We start from the raw sequence: 18,261 nt of genomic DNA, 5'->3' as shown, positions 1-18,261 counted from the left end.
GGTATTTTATTACTTTTTCCTCTGGTTTTGCTTAATCTAGATTAGGTTTCAATTTTCTGTTCTTGTTTTTAAGGTGGCTTGGATGCTTGGGATATGCATAATGCTTGTGAATTATATATATTGTTCTTGCTTTTAAGGTGGTGGTAAAAAATGGATGTTTTTATATTAAATGTTTTGTATATTAAAAAATGTATAAATCATTTGTTGGATGCTTGGGATATGCATATTAAATGTATTGTAAAAAATGGATGTTTGGGATATGTACAAGGTTTGTATATTAAAAAATGTATAATGTTAAATGGATGCTTGAGATATGTATTAGTTTGTATATTAAATAAATGCTTGGGATACAAATGGATGTTTGTTATAATAATTTATGCTTCAACTTTGTTATTTGTTTTGCTGATTCTCTGTTATAATTTGTTGTTTTAATTGCCAATGTGACTATGAGTAAAACAATGGGACTATGAGTAAGCATGGATTTTATGATTTCATATGCTTTATCTTGATAATGAGAGAGCATATATTTCTGAATCACTTAGTAACATTTTCTCTTTCAATATTTTGTTGAAGGATGAACACTCTAATTAATAAGGATCTATTCTTTATCACACTGTTGCAAAGTGGTGAGGGTGGTATTAACAACCCCTGTGGATAGTGCAAATGTTGATGTCCAAGTGACACAACCCCAATGGGAAACAAGGGCACCTATTAAAAAATTTCAGCTAGGTGTGTCATTTACTGCAGAGAAATATACGCTCCTTGTTTCAGCTTGGCTTAACATTGGTATAGACTCTACACGGTGGACTAACCAAACCTTCACATAATTGTGGAGTAGAATTTATAATTATTGTAATACCTATAAAAAAACCTAACGGTCCATAACGATCTGTACCCTCTTTGACCAATCGGTGGTCAAGCATTTAAAAATGTGTCAATAAATTTTGTGATTCCATAGCCTAAATTGAAGGAATGCATCCAAGCAGTACGACTGAGCTATACAACGTGTAATGTTTTTTCCAATTATTATTGTTGTAATTATTAAGTCTTTGCAATGATATAACAAACTAACTTTGGAACTATTTTGTAGATTGATAAGGCAAAAAATTTGTATTGAGAAACCCAAAAAACCAACTTCAACATGGAACATTGTTGGAATCTTTTGAGGCACCAACCGAAATGGCAAACACACATGGAACTCGTAGGAAGGAAAGACAATGTGGTACGTTTAGGTATTACTCCAAACTCAATATAATTAGGGGAAGACATGAAAAATGTGTCCGTGGACGGTGAGAGACCTATAGGCAATAAGACTGAAAATGAAAAAGAAATAAAAAAGAAAGAGAGAGAGAATGAAAAGGTAAGGAATCACAAGTTAATGAGTTTAATGAGGTCTTAAGGCACATGAGTGATGATAGGAAGACATGTATGATGGAGAGAAGAGAAGCAATAATCAAGGTTGATAATGATAGATTTGAGTTAATACTTCTTAGGAAGAGAGAACTTAATATGGAAATTAAGACTGACAATGATAGATCTGATTTAATAGTTCTTAAGAAGAGGAAAACTGATATGAAAATTATGAAATTGGATATTGATTCTATGAATTCTGTGCAGCAAGAGTATTTTCATAATTTTCAAATGGAAATCATTGAGGGGCAAAGGAATAAGGCCATATCCCGTACATAGATGTATGCTTGGTTTTGGTTTATTTTGATTGGTGATGGACTTGCTGGTACATTTATTTGTGGGTATTTTGTAATTATTTTTTACTGTATGGTAATATGTTTTTTGACTTGCTTGTGGGTCAGCTAGGTTTTTTTTTATTGCACTAGACTTCCTGGTTTTTAATTGTACTAAACTTGATGGAATTGTTGATATTGTTGGTTTTTCATCATAGAAATGATTAAAATATTTGATATAAAGTGAAAAATAATGTGAACCATTACCATTGTTCAATGTATCGATTCGGTTATCTAGATTTTGTGTCTTGGTACTTGAACCAATGTATGCCTCTTAGGGATATGAGCCTTAACCGCTTCTCAACCAAACAAAGGGTTGTGTCCTTTGGTGAATTAGAAACATTTTCAATGTATTCTCTAATATTTGAAAAGTTGTGACTTCTCAAAAGTGTTCATTCATTTAAGTTGTGACTTTTCACAAACACCATTTCATTTAAGTGATGTGACTTTTCACATGTACCATTTCATTTAAATAAGTTGTGACTTTTCATAAGTACCATTTCATTCTCTATAAATAGGGAACCCCACTCACAAATTCATTAACTCCAAATTCTCTACAAAACTTAGAGAAACACCTCCTCCTTCTTTTTGTCTTTCTGTCTTTGGGCTTTGGCTATTTTATATCGGGTTCGAGGATCTTCTTTTGTGTGCACCGACGAGGAGATTAAAGGAAACCAACGTTGTTGTATCTTGGGAGTAGACTGTCAAGAAGCCTAGTGCATGTTTAATATTGGAGGCAGCGGAATCTACTCTAAGAAAAGCATCAATCACAACGTGCCTCAACACCGGGTTCTCTCTTTCAAATTTGTTCTTGTTATTTTACATATTCTCTAGTTTACAAAGCATTTCAGAATATTTCCCAACAATCTTAGAGTAGATAATTCTCTTTGTTAAACTAGATGTGTGTTTAATTGATTGGTTGCCACCATGACTTCAAACGAACCTATTGCACCCGAGAAATTTGGAGAAATCAATTTTAAGCGTTGGTAAGAAAAGATGAAAATCTTTCTTACAATGCTTGGATTATATTTTGTTATTGAGAATGATCCTCCTTCTGATGATTTACATAAGCCTGCACGTACTATTGAATTGCAAACATATGCAGAAAAAGATAATTTGTGTAGATGTAGGATTTTAAATCATTTAAGTGACACACTTTTTGATGTTTATCTACACATTAAATCTGCCAAAGATATTTGGAATGCTCTTGATAAGAAATATGGTGTACAAGATGCCGGAATGGATAAGTACACCGCAAGCCAATTTCTTGGTTTCAAGATGGATGATTCCAAATCTGTGGTAGAGCAAGCCCATGAGTTAACTATTCTTTACCATGAATTGGGCCAACGGGGAATGGGTATTACCGAGCGTCTCCAAGTTGCTTGTACAATAGACAAGTTGCCTCCTTCATGGAAGAATTTTGGCCTATCTCTTAAACATAAGACTGAAAATATGACCATGGAAACTTTGATCTCTGCCATTAGGATCCAAGAACAACACTTGGAAAATGATCTCATCCCACCATTGGTTTCTGATTTTCAGTCTAAAGCAAATATTGTAGAAGGCCATAAAACTCATAAGAACCCACTACATCAGAAATCCAAATTCAATAAGGGTAAAACTAATTATGGGAATAATTTGAAACCAAAATCTTATATTGACAAAGATGATAAAAGACCCATTTGTTTTAACTGTAACAAACCAGGTCATTTGGCCAAAAATTGTCGCTATAAGAAGAGGAAATATCAAGGCAATGAACAACCAAGATCGCCTAACCCACAGGCTCATATGGTGCTTTCCGAGACCGACTCTGTTGGAACCGATGAACGGATACAAGCGGCATGAAAGTGACGATGGGTAACTCCACCTCTGCACAAGTATTTGGAGTAGGAAAAATTGTACTCAAATTAACATCTGGAAATACTCTTCCTTTAGAAGAAGTATTTTACGTACCAGAGGCGAGGAGAAACCTAATCAGTGGATCTTTACTCAATGGGGCAGGCTACACATTATTATTTCAATCCAATAAAGTTATTGTAACTAAATATGGGTCATTTGTGGGGAAAGGCTATGTGAGTGGTGGTTTGTTTGTAATAAATATTCAAAATAATGTAGTAGACAAATTTGATTCTAATAATAAATTTGTATTTTCTACATGTTCCTCTTCAATATGGCATGCTAGATTAGGCCATGTTAATTATCATAATGTCAAAAGAATGATGGATTTAGAGATTATTCCTAAAGTTCCTGTTGATTTGGATGAAAAATGTTTAATTTGTGTTCAATCAAAACAGCCTAGAAAGCCATTTAAATCTATTATAAGAAACTCATCACTACTTGAATTAATTCATAGTGATGGTTGTTATTTAAATTGTGTCTCCTCTAAAGGTGGTAATAAATACTTCATTACTTTTATAGATGATATGTCTAAATTTTGTTATGTTTACTTAATGAAAACAAAAGATGAATCATTTAGTAAATTTGTCATCTATAAAACTGAAGTTGAAAACCAATTGGAGAGAAAAATTAAAATTATCAGGTCTGATAAAGGATGTGAATACTCCTCTAATCAATTAGCTCAATACTGTGAGGAGAATGGTATTATACATGAGGAAACTGCTCCATATTCTTCTCAATCCAATGGTGTTTCTGAAAGAAAAAATAGAACCTTGATGGATATGGTCAAATGCATGCTCTCTAGTTCCGGCCTACCTGAGCAATGGTGGGGGGAAGCAATACTTGCATCTTGTTTTATCTTGAATAGAGTACCATTTAAGGAATCTAACAAGACACCGTATTAACTCTGGAATGGTAGAATACCCAATATTAATTTCTTTAGAGTTTGGGGTTGTCTTGCAAAGGTTAATGTTCCAAAAATTAAGAAAAGAAAATTAGGTCCCAACACAGTAGATGCAGTATTCATTGGGTATGCTAGACATAGTTCTGCATATAGGTTTTTGATAATCAAATCAGAAGTCCAAGGTATTGATCCCAACACCATCATGGAGTCTAGAGATGCAACATTTTTTAAAGATCTATTTCCTTTCAAAAATAAAGTAGAAAGATCTTTACTTACAGTAAGTTTTCCTTACACCAGTAGTCAACCTACCATTATAAATAATCCTGATAGTGTATTTGGATTAGAAAATGAACTTGGAAGAGGAAAACGAGTTAGAAAGGAAAAGGATTTTGGACATGACTTTTATACTTATTCTATGGAGGAAGACCCATTGACTTTCAAGGAAGCCATGCTTTCTATTGATTCTACTTTCTGGAAAGAAGCAGTAAATAGTGAGATAGAATCTCTTAAGATTAATGGTACTTGGAATTTATGTGATCTTCCACCTGGATGTAAAACCATTGGATGTAAGTGGATTTTTAAAAAGAAATTAAGACCTGATGGTACTATTGATAAATTTAAAGCTAGGCTGGTTGCAAAGGGCTTTACACAAAGAGAGGGTATCGATTATTTTGATACATATTCTCCTGTTACTAGAATAACCACAATTCGTGTTCTAATTGCTCTAACAGCGATCCATAAACTTGAAGTCCACCAAATGGACGTAAAGACCGCATTTCTAAATGGCGATCTAGAAGAAGAGATATACATGGATCAACCAAAGGGGTTTGTGGTTCCAGGACAGGAAAGAAAAGTTTGTAAACTTATTAAATCTCTCTATGATTTAAAGCAAGCTCCTAAACAATGGCACCAAAAGTTTGATGAAATAATTTTATCTTATGATTTTAAGATAAATAAATCTGATAAGTGTTTATACACTAAAATAGTTGATGGTGCATGCGTAATGCTATGTCTTTACGTTGATGATATTCTCATCTTTGGTACCAATATAGATATTATTCTTGATGTTAAAAATTTTTTATCTAAGAATTTTGACATGAAAGATATGGGAGAGGCACAGGTAATTCTTGGTATTAAATTAATGAGATCTCGTGATGATATTAACATAAATCAATCTCATTATATTGAAAAGATTCTTAAAAAGTTTGAGAGATTCGAATGCAAACCTGTTAGTACTCATCTTGATCATTGTTTGCATTTAAGTAAGAATCTTGGAGATCCTGTCACAACTGAGATATTCTCAGATTATTGGTACGTTACTGTATATTGCTAATTCTACTAGACCTGATATTTCATATGCTGTGAGTAGACTTAGCAGATATACTAGTAGGCCTGATAATTCTCATTGGAAGGCATTGGAAAGAATTCTTAAATATTTGAAAGGAACCATGACATATGGTATCCATTATTCTGGGTATCCCACTATATTGGAAGCATATAGTGATGCTAGTTGGATAACTGACACAGTAGATTGTAAGGGAACAAGTGGATATATTTTCACTCTCAGTGGAGCAGTTGTGGCTTGGAGATCTTCTAAACAAACTGTGATTTCACGATCTACTATGGAAGCTGAATTAATAGCCTTAGATACTACCGGACATGAGGTAGAGTGGTTTAAAAATTTATTATAAAAAATTCCACTAGTTAAAAAACCAATGCCAGCCATTTCTGTTCTTTGTGACAATCAGACTGTGATAAGTATTTGTAATAATAAACACTTTAATCATAAGAGGAAACATTTAAGTATCAGGCATTCTACGATAAGATACCTGATAAAGAATGGATACCTGACTTTGGAATATGTAAAGTCAGAAGATAACCTTGCAGATCCTTTGACGAAAGGACTGGCAAAGTCGAAGGTTATACGTACATCAAGGGGGATGGGACTGAAGTCCATTAATTAGGTCACCAATAGTGGCAACCCAACATTCCTGACTGGAGATCCCAAGAAGAAGGTTCAATGGGAAGAACAAACTATTTGAGTGACTGAATAGCACTATTAAAATATTATTATAGGTTCATCCCTAGGGTGTGAGTGCTACAAATGCAATGGCAAAGGAAAAGCGAAATGCTTTGAATGAGTCCAAGACTAAGGCGAGGTATTGAATTGCAGGTACCCTGGGAGGACTCACCTATATGAGTGTGACTGTGGGGCCGCAGTCTATGGTAATTGGGCTATTTCCTAGAGCGCTCATGAATCCAATATACGGTGCACGGCCTTTATGCACCACCTTGAAAGGAACCTGATATATGCCGTACTATGTGTGTGGTGTGGAGAAGCCTGAGTTAAAGATTCTGGTTCAAGACTTGGTTCACCATGGATCTTTCAGATGGAAACACGCTAACACTAGGTAAACGTTCAAAGCCGCAAGCTACCTCTATTGATGCATAGTACTTAGTCCAAAGAAAGAAAATTGTATTCTATTCTGTTCTTTAAAATATTTTAATCAGGTGGGGGATTGTTAGTTTTTCATCATAGAAATGATTAAAATATTTGATATAAAGTGAAAAATAATGTGAACCATTACCATTGTTCAATGTATCGGTTCGGTTATCTAGATTTTGTGTCTTGGTACTTGAACCAATGTATGCCTCTTAGGGATATGAGCCTTAACCGCTTCTCAACCAAACAAAGGGTTGTGTCCTTTGGTGAATTAGAAACTTTTTCAATGTATTCTCTAATATTTGAAAAGTTGTGACTTCTCAAAAGTGTTCATTCATTTAAGTTGTGACTTTTCACAAACACCATTTCATTTAAGTGATGTGACTTTTTACATGTACCATTTCATTTAAATAAGTTGTGACTTTTCATAAGTACTCTTTCATTCTCTATAAATAGGGAACCCCATCCACAAATTCATTAACTCCAAATTCTTTACAAAATTTAGAGAAACACCTCTTCATTCTCTTTGTCTTTCTGTCTTTGGGCTTTGGCTATTTTATATCGGATTCGAGGATCTCCTTTTGTGTGCACCGACGAGGAGATTAACGGGAACCAACGTTGTTGTATCTTGGGAGTAGACTGTCAAGAAGCCTAGTGCATGTTTAATATTGGAGGCGGCGGAATCTACTCTAAGGAAAGCGTCTATCACAACGTGCCTCAACACCGGGTTCTCTCTTTCAAATTTGTTCTTGTTATTTTACATATTCTCTAATTTACAAAGCATTTCAGAATATTTCCCAACATTATTGATGGGGTTGCTGGAGGAGTTTTATTGTTGCTGGTTGGTTGCTGCTTAGAAGCTGGAAGCTGGTTGTTTGTTGTATGCTGGAGGAGTTTTATTGTTTGCTGGTGGCTAGAAGCTAGAAGTTGGTTGATGGTTGGAATTGCTGGTTGGTTGCTGCTTGTATGCTGGTTGCTTGGAATGACATTGATAAAAAACAAAAAAACAAAAAAGGACAACTTTTGGAAAAGAATTACATATGTATTCATGTAATGTAATGAAATGACATTGATTTTTATACATGAAATTTATATTATAGACAACTTTCAGTGTATTGAACTAATTTGAGACAACTTACTGAAATTAGTTGATGTTCAATTTTAAGTTGATGAAATTGGTGTATATAAATTTAGTTGAAGTTCAATTTTAAGACAACACAGGTAATCATTATGTATTGGGTTTCTTTATATAGATGTTGTTGTAGATCTTATGTAGTGGGTTTTAATTGTAAAATATATAAAAAATTAATTTTAGGAAAAAAAATAATAAAAAAAGTAACATTTTATTATTATTTTAGTTAAAAGATGCATAATCTAATAATCTAATATGAGGGACTTTCTTAAATGACAGAGACAAAAAATAAAATATGTGATTTTGCCTTTTGCATTTGGCTTCACCATTACCAATGGTCTTACACATTCGACAGAGGACTTTTCTAATACTTTAATGCTCAAGCGATCTTTCATCCTTTGGCACCCATAAAAAAAAAGAAAAAACCCTCTTAAAGTGGCTATTTCCAAAATAATATAACTGTAATTTTAAAATAATAATTCTTTTCATCAGTTATTATTAACTACACATACTCCATAATCTATAAAAAAAGAGTAATATTAGATAAAAGTCTCAAATAGACAAATCTCATACAAACATTTTGTAAAATAATAAGTCTCACTAATAAATAATAATTTTTTTTTATATTTTTTTAAAGTAAAATCTACTTTTTTTACAAAAATTTGTATAAAATTTATCTATTTAAAAATTGTACAAATAATTTCTCATCTTTAAAAACCTTACAATTGAAAGTTCCGTGCTGACAAACATGAGACTGCCTCTTGGCACAGTAGAGATCGAAGGATGAACACACATCCAGCTAAACGATCAAAAGCACACTCACTTTGGGTACAACGTTAAATTACAATTATAGTTAAAAAGGACTGATTTTTGAAACAAATAATAGACGAAATGTTTTACATAAATGCGAATTTAGCAATAAAATGGTCAAAGTGGAAGATCGAGACCTTTCCCTATTTCCACCCCAATCAACTGTAGAATTCCCTTGTTCAAAATCTGAAAAAATCACAACTCCAGGGATGAATACTTGCACAAAAGGCTTTTTGGGTTACAATAAGAATAAGAAGAAGAGCAGAACACTGAAATTCAGAGGGGAAAAATAAAAGAAGGAGAAAAACTCACCAATTCTACTATGAAAGTTCCAATGAGGCCAATCATACAAGCTCTAGAATTCCAAATTTCAGCCGTCCTTGTGAAACCAAGAAAAGGGGCGCTGAATTTCGGCTCTGTTTTCGGCACTTCCACCTGAAATTTCCCAAACCCATTTCATTTCCATAACTAGAATTTCCAGATAAACAAACAAAAAAAAAAAGAAGAAGATTTAAAACGAAAAGCAAGCGCAGAAACAAGAACATACTCCAGCAGGAAGCTTTGCAGCATGGATCCTGAAGCATACGTGTTTCTTAAGGGTTGCACCATTCAGCTTACGATTATTGAAAAGTGCGAGTTGCTGGTTCCGACGGTTTATCGGAGCTGTCGATGGGAGGAGAGGGGACGGTAATGTGGAAGAAGAAGTTGCCATTGTTTTGGTTCTACAACCGTAACCGTTGCTTCTTCAGCCACCTTATCTTGTTTGTACGGGTTGATATTCTGTTTTGTTTTTCTTTTTTCCCGTGGTGGGTTTTGATACACGTTCAGCTTGCACTGGACTGGACACAAATGATGTGTTGGGTTGGGTCCCCAGTGGGCATGGACCGTGAATGTCGTCTCGTGTCCCACAGCCACAGCATGCGTAGGACTCGATCACATTCAGTTCAGACTTCAGAGTGTGCATACTGCATAGTTTTGTTAAGGCTGCGATTGATATTGAGTTGGGTTAAGTTGAATTGAATTTTTTTATGAATAATAGTGAATTGAAATGGTGGAATGAGTTATGTAGAACTCACATAAGATGAGTTTAAGACTTCATTTGGAAACTAAATTCATCTCAACTCATCATTATAACTTTTTCAAATTCTAATATAAAATATAATAAACAATTCAATTTTTTCAAATCTTATAATAATAATAATAATATTTTAACAATATTTTATCATTTTAACTCAACTCAACTCAATGTAACTCAATTCAATTTAACATCCAAACTCATCATAAATCACGAGAATAGGATAAACGGCTGCAGATGTTAATTGCATGCTATAGGTAGTTGGAAGAATCCCTTTGACATGCATATTTAGCTTGAATTCACAAATAATAACATCTGTAAGAAGTGTTCCATAAATATAGTTGTAATCTGAAGGGGCGCGCCCATGTGGGCAGACCCCTCCTCCTCTTCAGCCCTTACAAGGGGATGTAACACCACCGGAGGTAATTGTGGAACAACTGTTGAGATTGAGTTTGAGGTATATTTTCCGTCAGCTGCGTACATTTTTATGAGTTCTAACAGTAGTCAAGCACTGACATTGTCTAGCCAAATTTTGGTTAAGTAGCTCAGAAGTGATCTGTATTGGAATAATCAAAATTCTAACACTACACTTTTAAGCAACAGTAAATCTATCTATTTCTCCAAATTTAGCCAAAACTATTCATCTTCAAAATAATATTTTACTCCAAAAGTATTCTCAATGGCTACTGTTAGATAATTAGATTGAAGAAAAAAATAGTTAGAAAATAATAATTTTAAACAAAAATTAAATTATTAATTAATATATAGTATGTATTTGCAAAATATATAAAAAAAAAATTATTATTAAAATATCTAATATTATATTATCATTTTGACTTTTGGATAGAAGATCCAATGTGGATTAATCTCTCCAATGTTTTGACTTTAGCTAAAATCTCAACTTTTAATCAAATTTTCGACTTGATAATGACTAGACCATTACTAATGCTCTAACACAGACAGTATAGACACATCACTTGTCAATTTTTCAATAAAATTCTCGAACAGGCATTGGAATTTCTGTGCTCTTATAAATTTATTTACAAGTCCGGTCTCAATTGTGGCAATTTCTGCTTGGTTAGAGAAAATACTGCAATCCATAATATGAAGAAGACGACATAAAAAGGGGAGGTAATACCTGCTATTTGTATCATAATAGAAGCCACCGATGGAGCCACCAATAAAAGACAAGTGCCAGCAATTAAAAGAAATCTGCAGGATACCCTACTTTCTTTAAAAAAAATGACCATCAAGTATAAAGATGAAAAAACACAAAAAAAGAAAGAAAGGTTATTACTGATTCTGATAGAGAGATTCCATGGTGCCACATGGATAGCCATGTTCAAGGTGACCGCCTTGTACATACCAACTCTCCGAGCTTGACCTTCTTGTATTCGTATTTTAATGATTCACATGGAAGACCTCAGGTCTTCTATCAATTATGGATTACCATGACATTCCGGAATATGTTAAGTGTTACTATATCTTAGAAGTGGTGCCTGTGTTATTATGCATTATATTGATTAGCCAACTAATCATATTCGACCATTTATGCAGCAGGGTCTCTCGTTAGAAATCAATAGTCGTATTTACTGGAGGAACCCAAAAGGATATTAGAGACTCAAAAAGAGAAATAATAGTTACAGTCGTGAATATGTAAGCATTGTACAATCACTTTGAAAAAAGTGAATAAATACGAGACCCACATGAAAAAAAATTAATTTTTTAATAATAGATACCACTCTTTTTCAAAGCAACTGTATGGCTCTTGCACACTCTACGATTGTATATAGCATTACTCTTGCAGAGATCACAACAATGGAAGTGCATCGTGTATGCAAGTCATTTTAAGTGGTGGAAAAAAATCATGGAACATGGTCCTACTGATTTCTTCATATTGTAGAAATAACAATCAATACTTTGAATTTACATGACGAATTTTATCAACTCAATGATATACTCTAGTTGCCGACCATGAGAGAAAGCCCCAACCAGCCACAGAGAGCCATGTCCACTAATACAAATTGAATTATACGTGTTTATTTGCTTTGAATCATATCAATCTATAATAATCCCTATACTGCAAATCCTCAAAAAGCAACTGTATTCTAGTACCACAATTCTATCTAAGATCTTGCACAAAAGGCCACAATCTACGTTCTCAAACAAAAGCTTTCGGAATCAGCGACCTCCGGATAGAATTGATTCTGTAACAAAAGAGGAAATGAACAACTGCATTGTTCACAGAAGCCTGATATGCCAAGTAAAAATCATCGAAAGCTTCGGAATGTGCAAATGCTAAGTTGCTGGCACAAAACTCTGGACGAGGAGGAACATCGCCCTCCAAGTACTACACGATTTGGCGCATGCTAGGCCTAGCTGCGAGTGCCGAATGAGAGCATAACAACCCAAGTTTCAATACCAGTTCTGCTTCCTCTGCCACATACTCTTCCCCCAAATTTGGATCCCTTGCCTCAAGAATATCGCCTCGTTTCCAATGAGAAAATACCCAATTAACCAAAAGCACATCCTCTGTTGGCCTATTTTGTTCTATTGGTCTTCTTCCACAAGCAACCTCAAGCAAAAAGGCCCCGAAAGCAAACACATCAGTGCTTGTTGTGGCCTTGCCGCCTCTAAAATTTTCTGGCGCAAGATACCCGATAGTTCCTGCCAGATGGGTAGTATGAGGATCTGTTCCATGGTCATATAATCTTGCAAGGCCGAAGTCTCCTAATCTACCATTCAGCTCACCATCGAGCAAGACATTACTTGACTTAACATCTCTATGAACAACTACTTGTTCCCATTGTTCGTATAGATAAAACAGCCCCGTTGCTACACCTTTTGTTGGGAATAACTGTAGATTTAAGATTAACTCGAAGTATAGTAGCGGAAATAAATGAAAGAAATTGATGACAATCACACAGAAAGAACACCAAGAATTAAGTGGTTCGACTCAAAATGAGCCTACGTCCACTGGTGGGGTCGGTATCGAAGATTTCACTATCAACAGAGATGGAGTATAGATGAATACAACAAAACTTCACAAGGAAGTTATCTCTCAAACTCACTCTAGACTTCTCTCTCAAGAAAACACTAAAAACAACACAAAAAGTGATTTCTGAAGTCTTTTGAAGAAGTGGGCGCCGTTTGGTATTTATAGGAATAGTAAAATTCACTTCTGTGAACATTGGCTCGAGCGAACACTCGAGCGAGTGTCGAGCGAACGTAGGTTTTCTGCACTTCGCTCAAGCCAACAGTTGAGCGAGAGTCGAGCGAAGCTCTCTGCCTGAACTCGCTCGAGCTGGGTGTCGAGCGAGGGTCGAGCGAAGCTCTCTGACTTGGATACCGCTCGAGCTGCATGTCGAGCGAGAGTCGAGCGAAGCTCTCTGCCTGAACTCGCTCGAGCTGGGTGTCGAGCGGATATCGAGCGAAGCTCTCTGTCTGAATTCGCTCGAGCTGGATGTCGAACGAATGTCGAGCGAAGATCTCTATCTTCATATTGCTTCGAGCTGAAGCTCGAGCGATGCTTGAGCGAGGCTCTCTGTCTGATTTTGCTCGAGCTAAGTGAACCTCCGCTCGAGGTTACCTACGACACATGCACTGTTCCATCTGAATTCAAGCCACCTCTTAACAAATCTCCACATTGGCTTGAACTCTGCCAAAACACAAAAAAAAACCTCTGACCACAAAACCAATCCCCACCACCAAATCCCTTACGGGAATAACAAAATGCGAACACCAATCAAGTCCAAACAAAGTTTGAACTTGTATACTGCAACTGGCTTAGTCATCACTAGAGAGAAGACTTCATTGAAGTCAATGCCTTCTCTCTGACTGAAGCCCTTAGCAACTAAGCGTGCCTTGTATCTTGCATCTGTATCACCCTGGATTCCCTCTTTTCTTTTGAAGACCCATTTGCAGCCAACAGTCTTCACTTTCTTTGGCAACAGAACCAAATCCCATGTTTGGTTTTTGTGAAGAGACTCAATCTCTTCAGTTATAGTTGCGCACCACTGTGCAGATTCTATGCTCTTGACAGCTTCTGAATAACTGGAAGGCTCCTAACCAACAATATTCTCTGCGGTAGTAAGAGCATACATCACCATATCTGCATGAGCATATCTCTGAGGTGGTCTAATCTGCCTCTTCTGTCTACCAGTCGCTATATTGTAGTCTTGCTCACCTTGTGCCCCGCTACTCGAATCAGAATCATGCTCATCTGCAATAGCATGATCTTGGGCGCCACTGGGCAGCCCTTGTGGTGCTTCCACCTGAAACTCCACCTACTTTCTAACATCCTGTTCTTGTCCTGTAGACTCAGTAATCTCCTTTCTTGGACTAAGCATGGATTTTTCATCAAAAGTGACATCCCTACTGATTACAAACTTGGGTGATTTAGGATCAGTACACCACAACCTGAATCCCTTCACCCCACTGGCATACCCAATGAATATGCCATTCTTTGCCCTTGGCTCAAGTTTTCCATCATTAACATGGAAATATGCAGGACAACCAAAAATTTTCAAATTTGAATAACCAGTAGGAGTATCAGACCATACCTCATTCGGAGTCTTCAAACCAATCGCTGTGGCTGGAGAACGATTGACCAAGAAACAGGCTGTGTTGATTGCTTCAGCCCAGAAATCCTTACCCAAACCTGCATTAGAAAGCATGCTGCGAGCTCTCTCCAAGAGAGTCCTGTTCATCCGTTCAGCTACCCCATTTTGCTGTGGAGTATGTCTAACTGTACGATGTCTGGCAATACCCTCATTTATGTAGAATTCATCAAACTCACCTCCGCAAAACTCCATACCATTATCAGTGCGAAGTCGCTTGATTTTCTTGCCCGTCTGCTTTTCAATCAAAGCTTTCCACTGTTTGAAGTTAACAAATACATCGCTTTTCTGCTTCAGAAAGTAAACCCAAACCTTCCGTAAGAAATCATCAATGAACGTAAGCAAATACTGAGCTCCACCTTTTGACGGAACGGAAGATGGGCCCCAAAGATCAGAATGAATATAGTCCACAGAACTTTTGGTTCTGTGAACCCTTGTAGAGAACTGAACTCTGCACTGTTTTCCAAACACACAGTGTTCACAGAAATCCAGTTTCCCTATCTTCTGATTACATAGCAAACCTTGCTTACTCAAAATTGACATCCCATTCTCACTCATATGACCCAAACGCATATGCCACAAATGGGTGACATCTGAATCTGGATCATCTGAAACAGACACTGCAGCTGCACCTGTCACTGTAGAGCCCTGAAGGAAATAAAGACCATTTGTCTTATCTCCTTTCATCACAACCATAGAGCCCTTACTGACTCTGATAGCTCCACCTTCACCAGTGTACTTGTAATCCAAGGAATCAAGTGTACCCAAAGAAATAAGATTCTTTTTCTGGAATGTGTCGAACATTAGACAATGTCATCACAATTCCATCAAACATCTTAATTCTGACTGAACCAATTCCAGCAATTCTACAAGCCATATCATTCCCTAACAGAACGGAGCCTCTATTGATTGATTTATAGTTAATGAACTAGTCCCTCTTGGGACACATATGAAAGGTGCAAGCTGAGTCCATGACCCACTTGTCACTAAAGCGACTACTGGAGTCGCTAATTGTTAGAACCAGATCTGAGTCGTTAGACCTATCATCAGCAACACTAACGACATTAGAGGAACTAGTGCCGTCCTCTCTGTCTTTCAATTTTGGACACTCATTCTTGTAGTGACCAAACTTATGGCAGTAATGACATTTGACGTTTTTCTTACTAAACGTTGTTTGTGAACTGCCCCTGGATTTCCCCTTATTCTTCTCTGAACCCCTGTCATTCGATCTACCCCTGCTTGAGGACCCCTTAACAAACAAGCCACTAGTTTGTTCATTAGTGTTCTTCACACTCAATTTAATCCTCAACTCTTTAGAATTCAAAGCATATTTTACATCTACCAAGGAAATTGTATTTCTACCATAAAACATGGAATTCACAAAGTTCTCAAAAGATGTGGGTAATGAACATAAAATAATTAACGCTTGATCTTCTTCTTCAAGCTTAATATCTATGTTCCTCAGATCCATAATGATTTTATTAAATTCATCTAGGTGTTCAGAAATAAGAGTACCTTCCTTCATTTTGAGAGTGTATAACTGTTGTTTCAAATACAAACGGTTGGTGAGAGATCTCTTCATGTACAGATTCTCAAGTGCCGACCAGAGACCAGTTGCAGTCTTCTCGTCAGCAACCTCTCTTAAAACTCCATCAGATAGTGACAAAAGAATAGTACTGTGTACCTTTTCTTCTTCTTCTTTTGAAGGAGCCGGAGAATCGTCAGATACCGACACTTCTAATACTTTTGGAAAGCTCTGTTATCGCAGTAAAGCCTTCATCTTGATGCGTCATAAACTGAAACTGTTCTGACCGTCAAATTTCTCCACTTCGAACTTAGCCATAGCCATCCCTCCAGATCACCCTGAGCCAAGCTCTGATACCAGTTTGTTGGAAATAACTGTAGATCTAAGACTAACTCGAAGTATAGTAGCGGAAATAAACGAAAGAAATTGATGACAATCACACAGAAAGAACACCAAGAATTAAGTGGTTCGACTCAAAATGAGCCTACGTCCACTGGTGGGGTCGGTATCGAAGATTTCACTATCAACAGTGATGGAGTACAGATGAATACAACAAAACTTCACAAGGAAGTTATCTCTCAAACTCACTCTAGACTTCTCTTTCAAGAAAACACTAAAAACAACACAAAAAGTGATTTCTGAAGTCTTTTGAAGAAGTGGGCGCCGTTTGGTATTTATAGGAACAGTAAAATTCACTTCTGTGAACATTAGCTCGAGCGAACACTCGAGCGAGTGTCGAGCGAACGTAGGTTTTCTGCACTTCGCTCAAGCCAACAGTTGAGCGAGAGTCAAGCGAAGCTCTATGCCTGAACTCGCTCGAGCTGGGTGTCGAGCGAGGGTCGAGCGAAGCTCTCTGACTTGGATACCTCTCTAGCTGCATGTCGAGTGAGAGTCGAGCGAAGCTCTCTGCCTGAACTCGCTTGAGCTGGGTGTTGAGCGGATATCGAGCGAAGCTCTCTATCTGAATTCGCTCGAACTGGATGTCGAGCGAATGTCGAGCTAAAGCTCTCTGTCTTCATATTGCTCAAGCTGAATCTTGAGCGATGCTTGAGCGAGGCTCTCTGTCTGATTTCGCTCGAGCTGAGTGAACCTCCGCTCCAGCAAACCTACGACACATGCAGTGTTCCATCTGAATTCAAGCCACCTCTTAACACCTTTTACCGCTCGAAATCTCTGGCTCCAGCCAAGGGTGACTTTTGGTTGGCCAAATAGGTACTTGTCCAGCCTTCCATTGGGCATGCATTCGTACACCAAAAGCAGCTCTTCCTTGCGCCGGAAATTGCCCAATAGCGGAACTAAATTCCTGTGGCGAAGCCGACCAATGCTCACAATTTCTGCTACAAATTCTCTCATGCCCTGCCTTGATTCATGGGAAACCCTTTTCACTGCAATCTCAATTTTTGAAGTAGGTAGTATCCCTCTATAGACTCTACCAAATCCACCACTTCCCAATAGCTCTTTTTCCCTAAATCCACCTGTGGCCATATAAAGATCTTTGTATGTGAACCTGTGAGCCCCATAGTCAAGCTCCCAATCTTCTTGCAAATCTGCAAACTGCCTCTTCCTTCGTACGACATAAACTAAACTTGAAATTGCTCCCACGGCTAAACTAACTATAATCACGGGCAACCCAATCGTTCTATCAACAAAGGTGCTTGCCTGGATGTCATCCAACATATGCTGCATGTCATCTATGTAATCGTCTCCTTGGATGATATCGTCATACTCCTCATCATCACTGACGTACAATGTTGTCTCCTCCTCCCCATGAAATATCCAATGGGTGTAATCTGGGTTGATCCCTTTAATAAACAAATAGGTTTCCACCTCAAATATAGGCAGCCAAAGATTGTTAAGGCATCCACGACATGGACACCGAATGCGATCCCTTCCACTTACATGGTTTCATGCTTGTGTGAGGAAATATTTAACGCCTTCAGCGTATGCAGGTGATACAAGCCTATCGGGGTAATTCATCCAACTTTTGTCCATCTAAACAAAGATATGGTGAGGAAGAAAGTTAGTTAAGCAGAGACTGCAAGTATATAAGTTCAATGAAAAACTCACATTCAACCAAATGTGTTGATAGGAGAATAAATGTTGCGTGCAACATTT

At 36.9% G+C, this 18,261-nt stretch overlaps 2 protein-coding genes across 2 annotated transcripts; both read right to left on the bottom strand.

Moving 5' to 3' along the window:
* Positions 1–8,817: 8,817 nt before the first annotated feature.
* On the bottom strand, positions 8,818–9,719 carry LOC109006760 (light-harvesting complex-like protein OHP1, chloroplastic). Its single transcript, XM_018986135.2, has 3 exons — positions 9,475–9,719; positions 9,240–9,362; positions 8,818–9,113 (listed from the first exon to the last, which is right to left on the bottom strand). Exons 1-3 carry the CDS (start codon positions 9,637–9,639, stop codon positions 9,045–9,047), a joined length of 357 nt encoding a protein of 118 aa, XP_018841680.2. The 5' UTR covers positions 9,640–9,719; the 3' UTR covers positions 8,818–9,044.
* A 2,596-nt stretch (positions 9,720–12,315) lies between these two features.
* LOC109006812 (L-type lectin-domain containing receptor kinase IV.1-like) lies at positions 12,316–17,766 on the bottom strand. Its single transcript, XM_035689794.1, has 2 exons — positions 17,301–17,766; positions 12,316–12,843 (listed from the first exon to the last, which is right to left on the bottom strand). Exons 1-2 carry the CDS (start codon positions 17,629–17,631, stop codon positions 12,353–12,355), a joined length of 822 nt encoding a protein of 273 aa, XP_035545687.1. The 5' UTR covers positions 17,632–17,766; the 3' UTR covers positions 12,316–12,352.
* Between the last annotated feature and the right edge of the window lie 495 nt (positions 17,767–18,261).

Source organism: Juglans regia, chromosome 4, assembly GCF_001411555.2.
Source record: "Juglans regia cultivar Chandler chromosome 4, Walnut 2.0, whole genome shotgun sequence".
Taxonomy (NCBI): Eukaryota; Viridiplantae; Streptophyta; class Magnoliopsida; order Fagales; family Juglandaceae; genus Juglans; species Juglans regia.
This window is presented reverse-complemented; position numbering and strand designations above follow the sequence as displayed.

Excerpts from the sequence above, each read along its gene's own strand:
- LOC109006760 (XM_018986135.2), bottom strand. The coding sequence starts at position 9,639 with ATGGCAACTTCTTCTTCCACATTACCGTCCCCTCTCCTCCCATCGACA. Across the intron at positions 9,363-9,474 it reads CTGCAAAGCTTCCTGCTGGA|GTGGAAGTGCCGAAAACAGA; the intron begins GTATGTTCTTGT and ends GGGAAATTTCAG. Across the intron at positions 9,114-9,239 it reads GAACTTTCATAGTAGAATTG|ATTTTGAACAAGGGAATTCT; the intron begins GTGAGTTTTTCT and ends TGATTTTTTCAG.
- LOC109006812 (XM_035689794.1), bottom strand. The coding sequence starts at position 17,631 with ATGGCCACAGGTGGATTTAGGGAAAAAGAGCTATTGGGAAGTGGTGGA. Across the intron at positions 12,844-17,300 it reads GAGATTTCGAGCGGTAAAAG|GTGTAGCAACGGGGCTGTTT; the intron begins GTGTTAAGAGGT and ends TCCCAACAAAAG.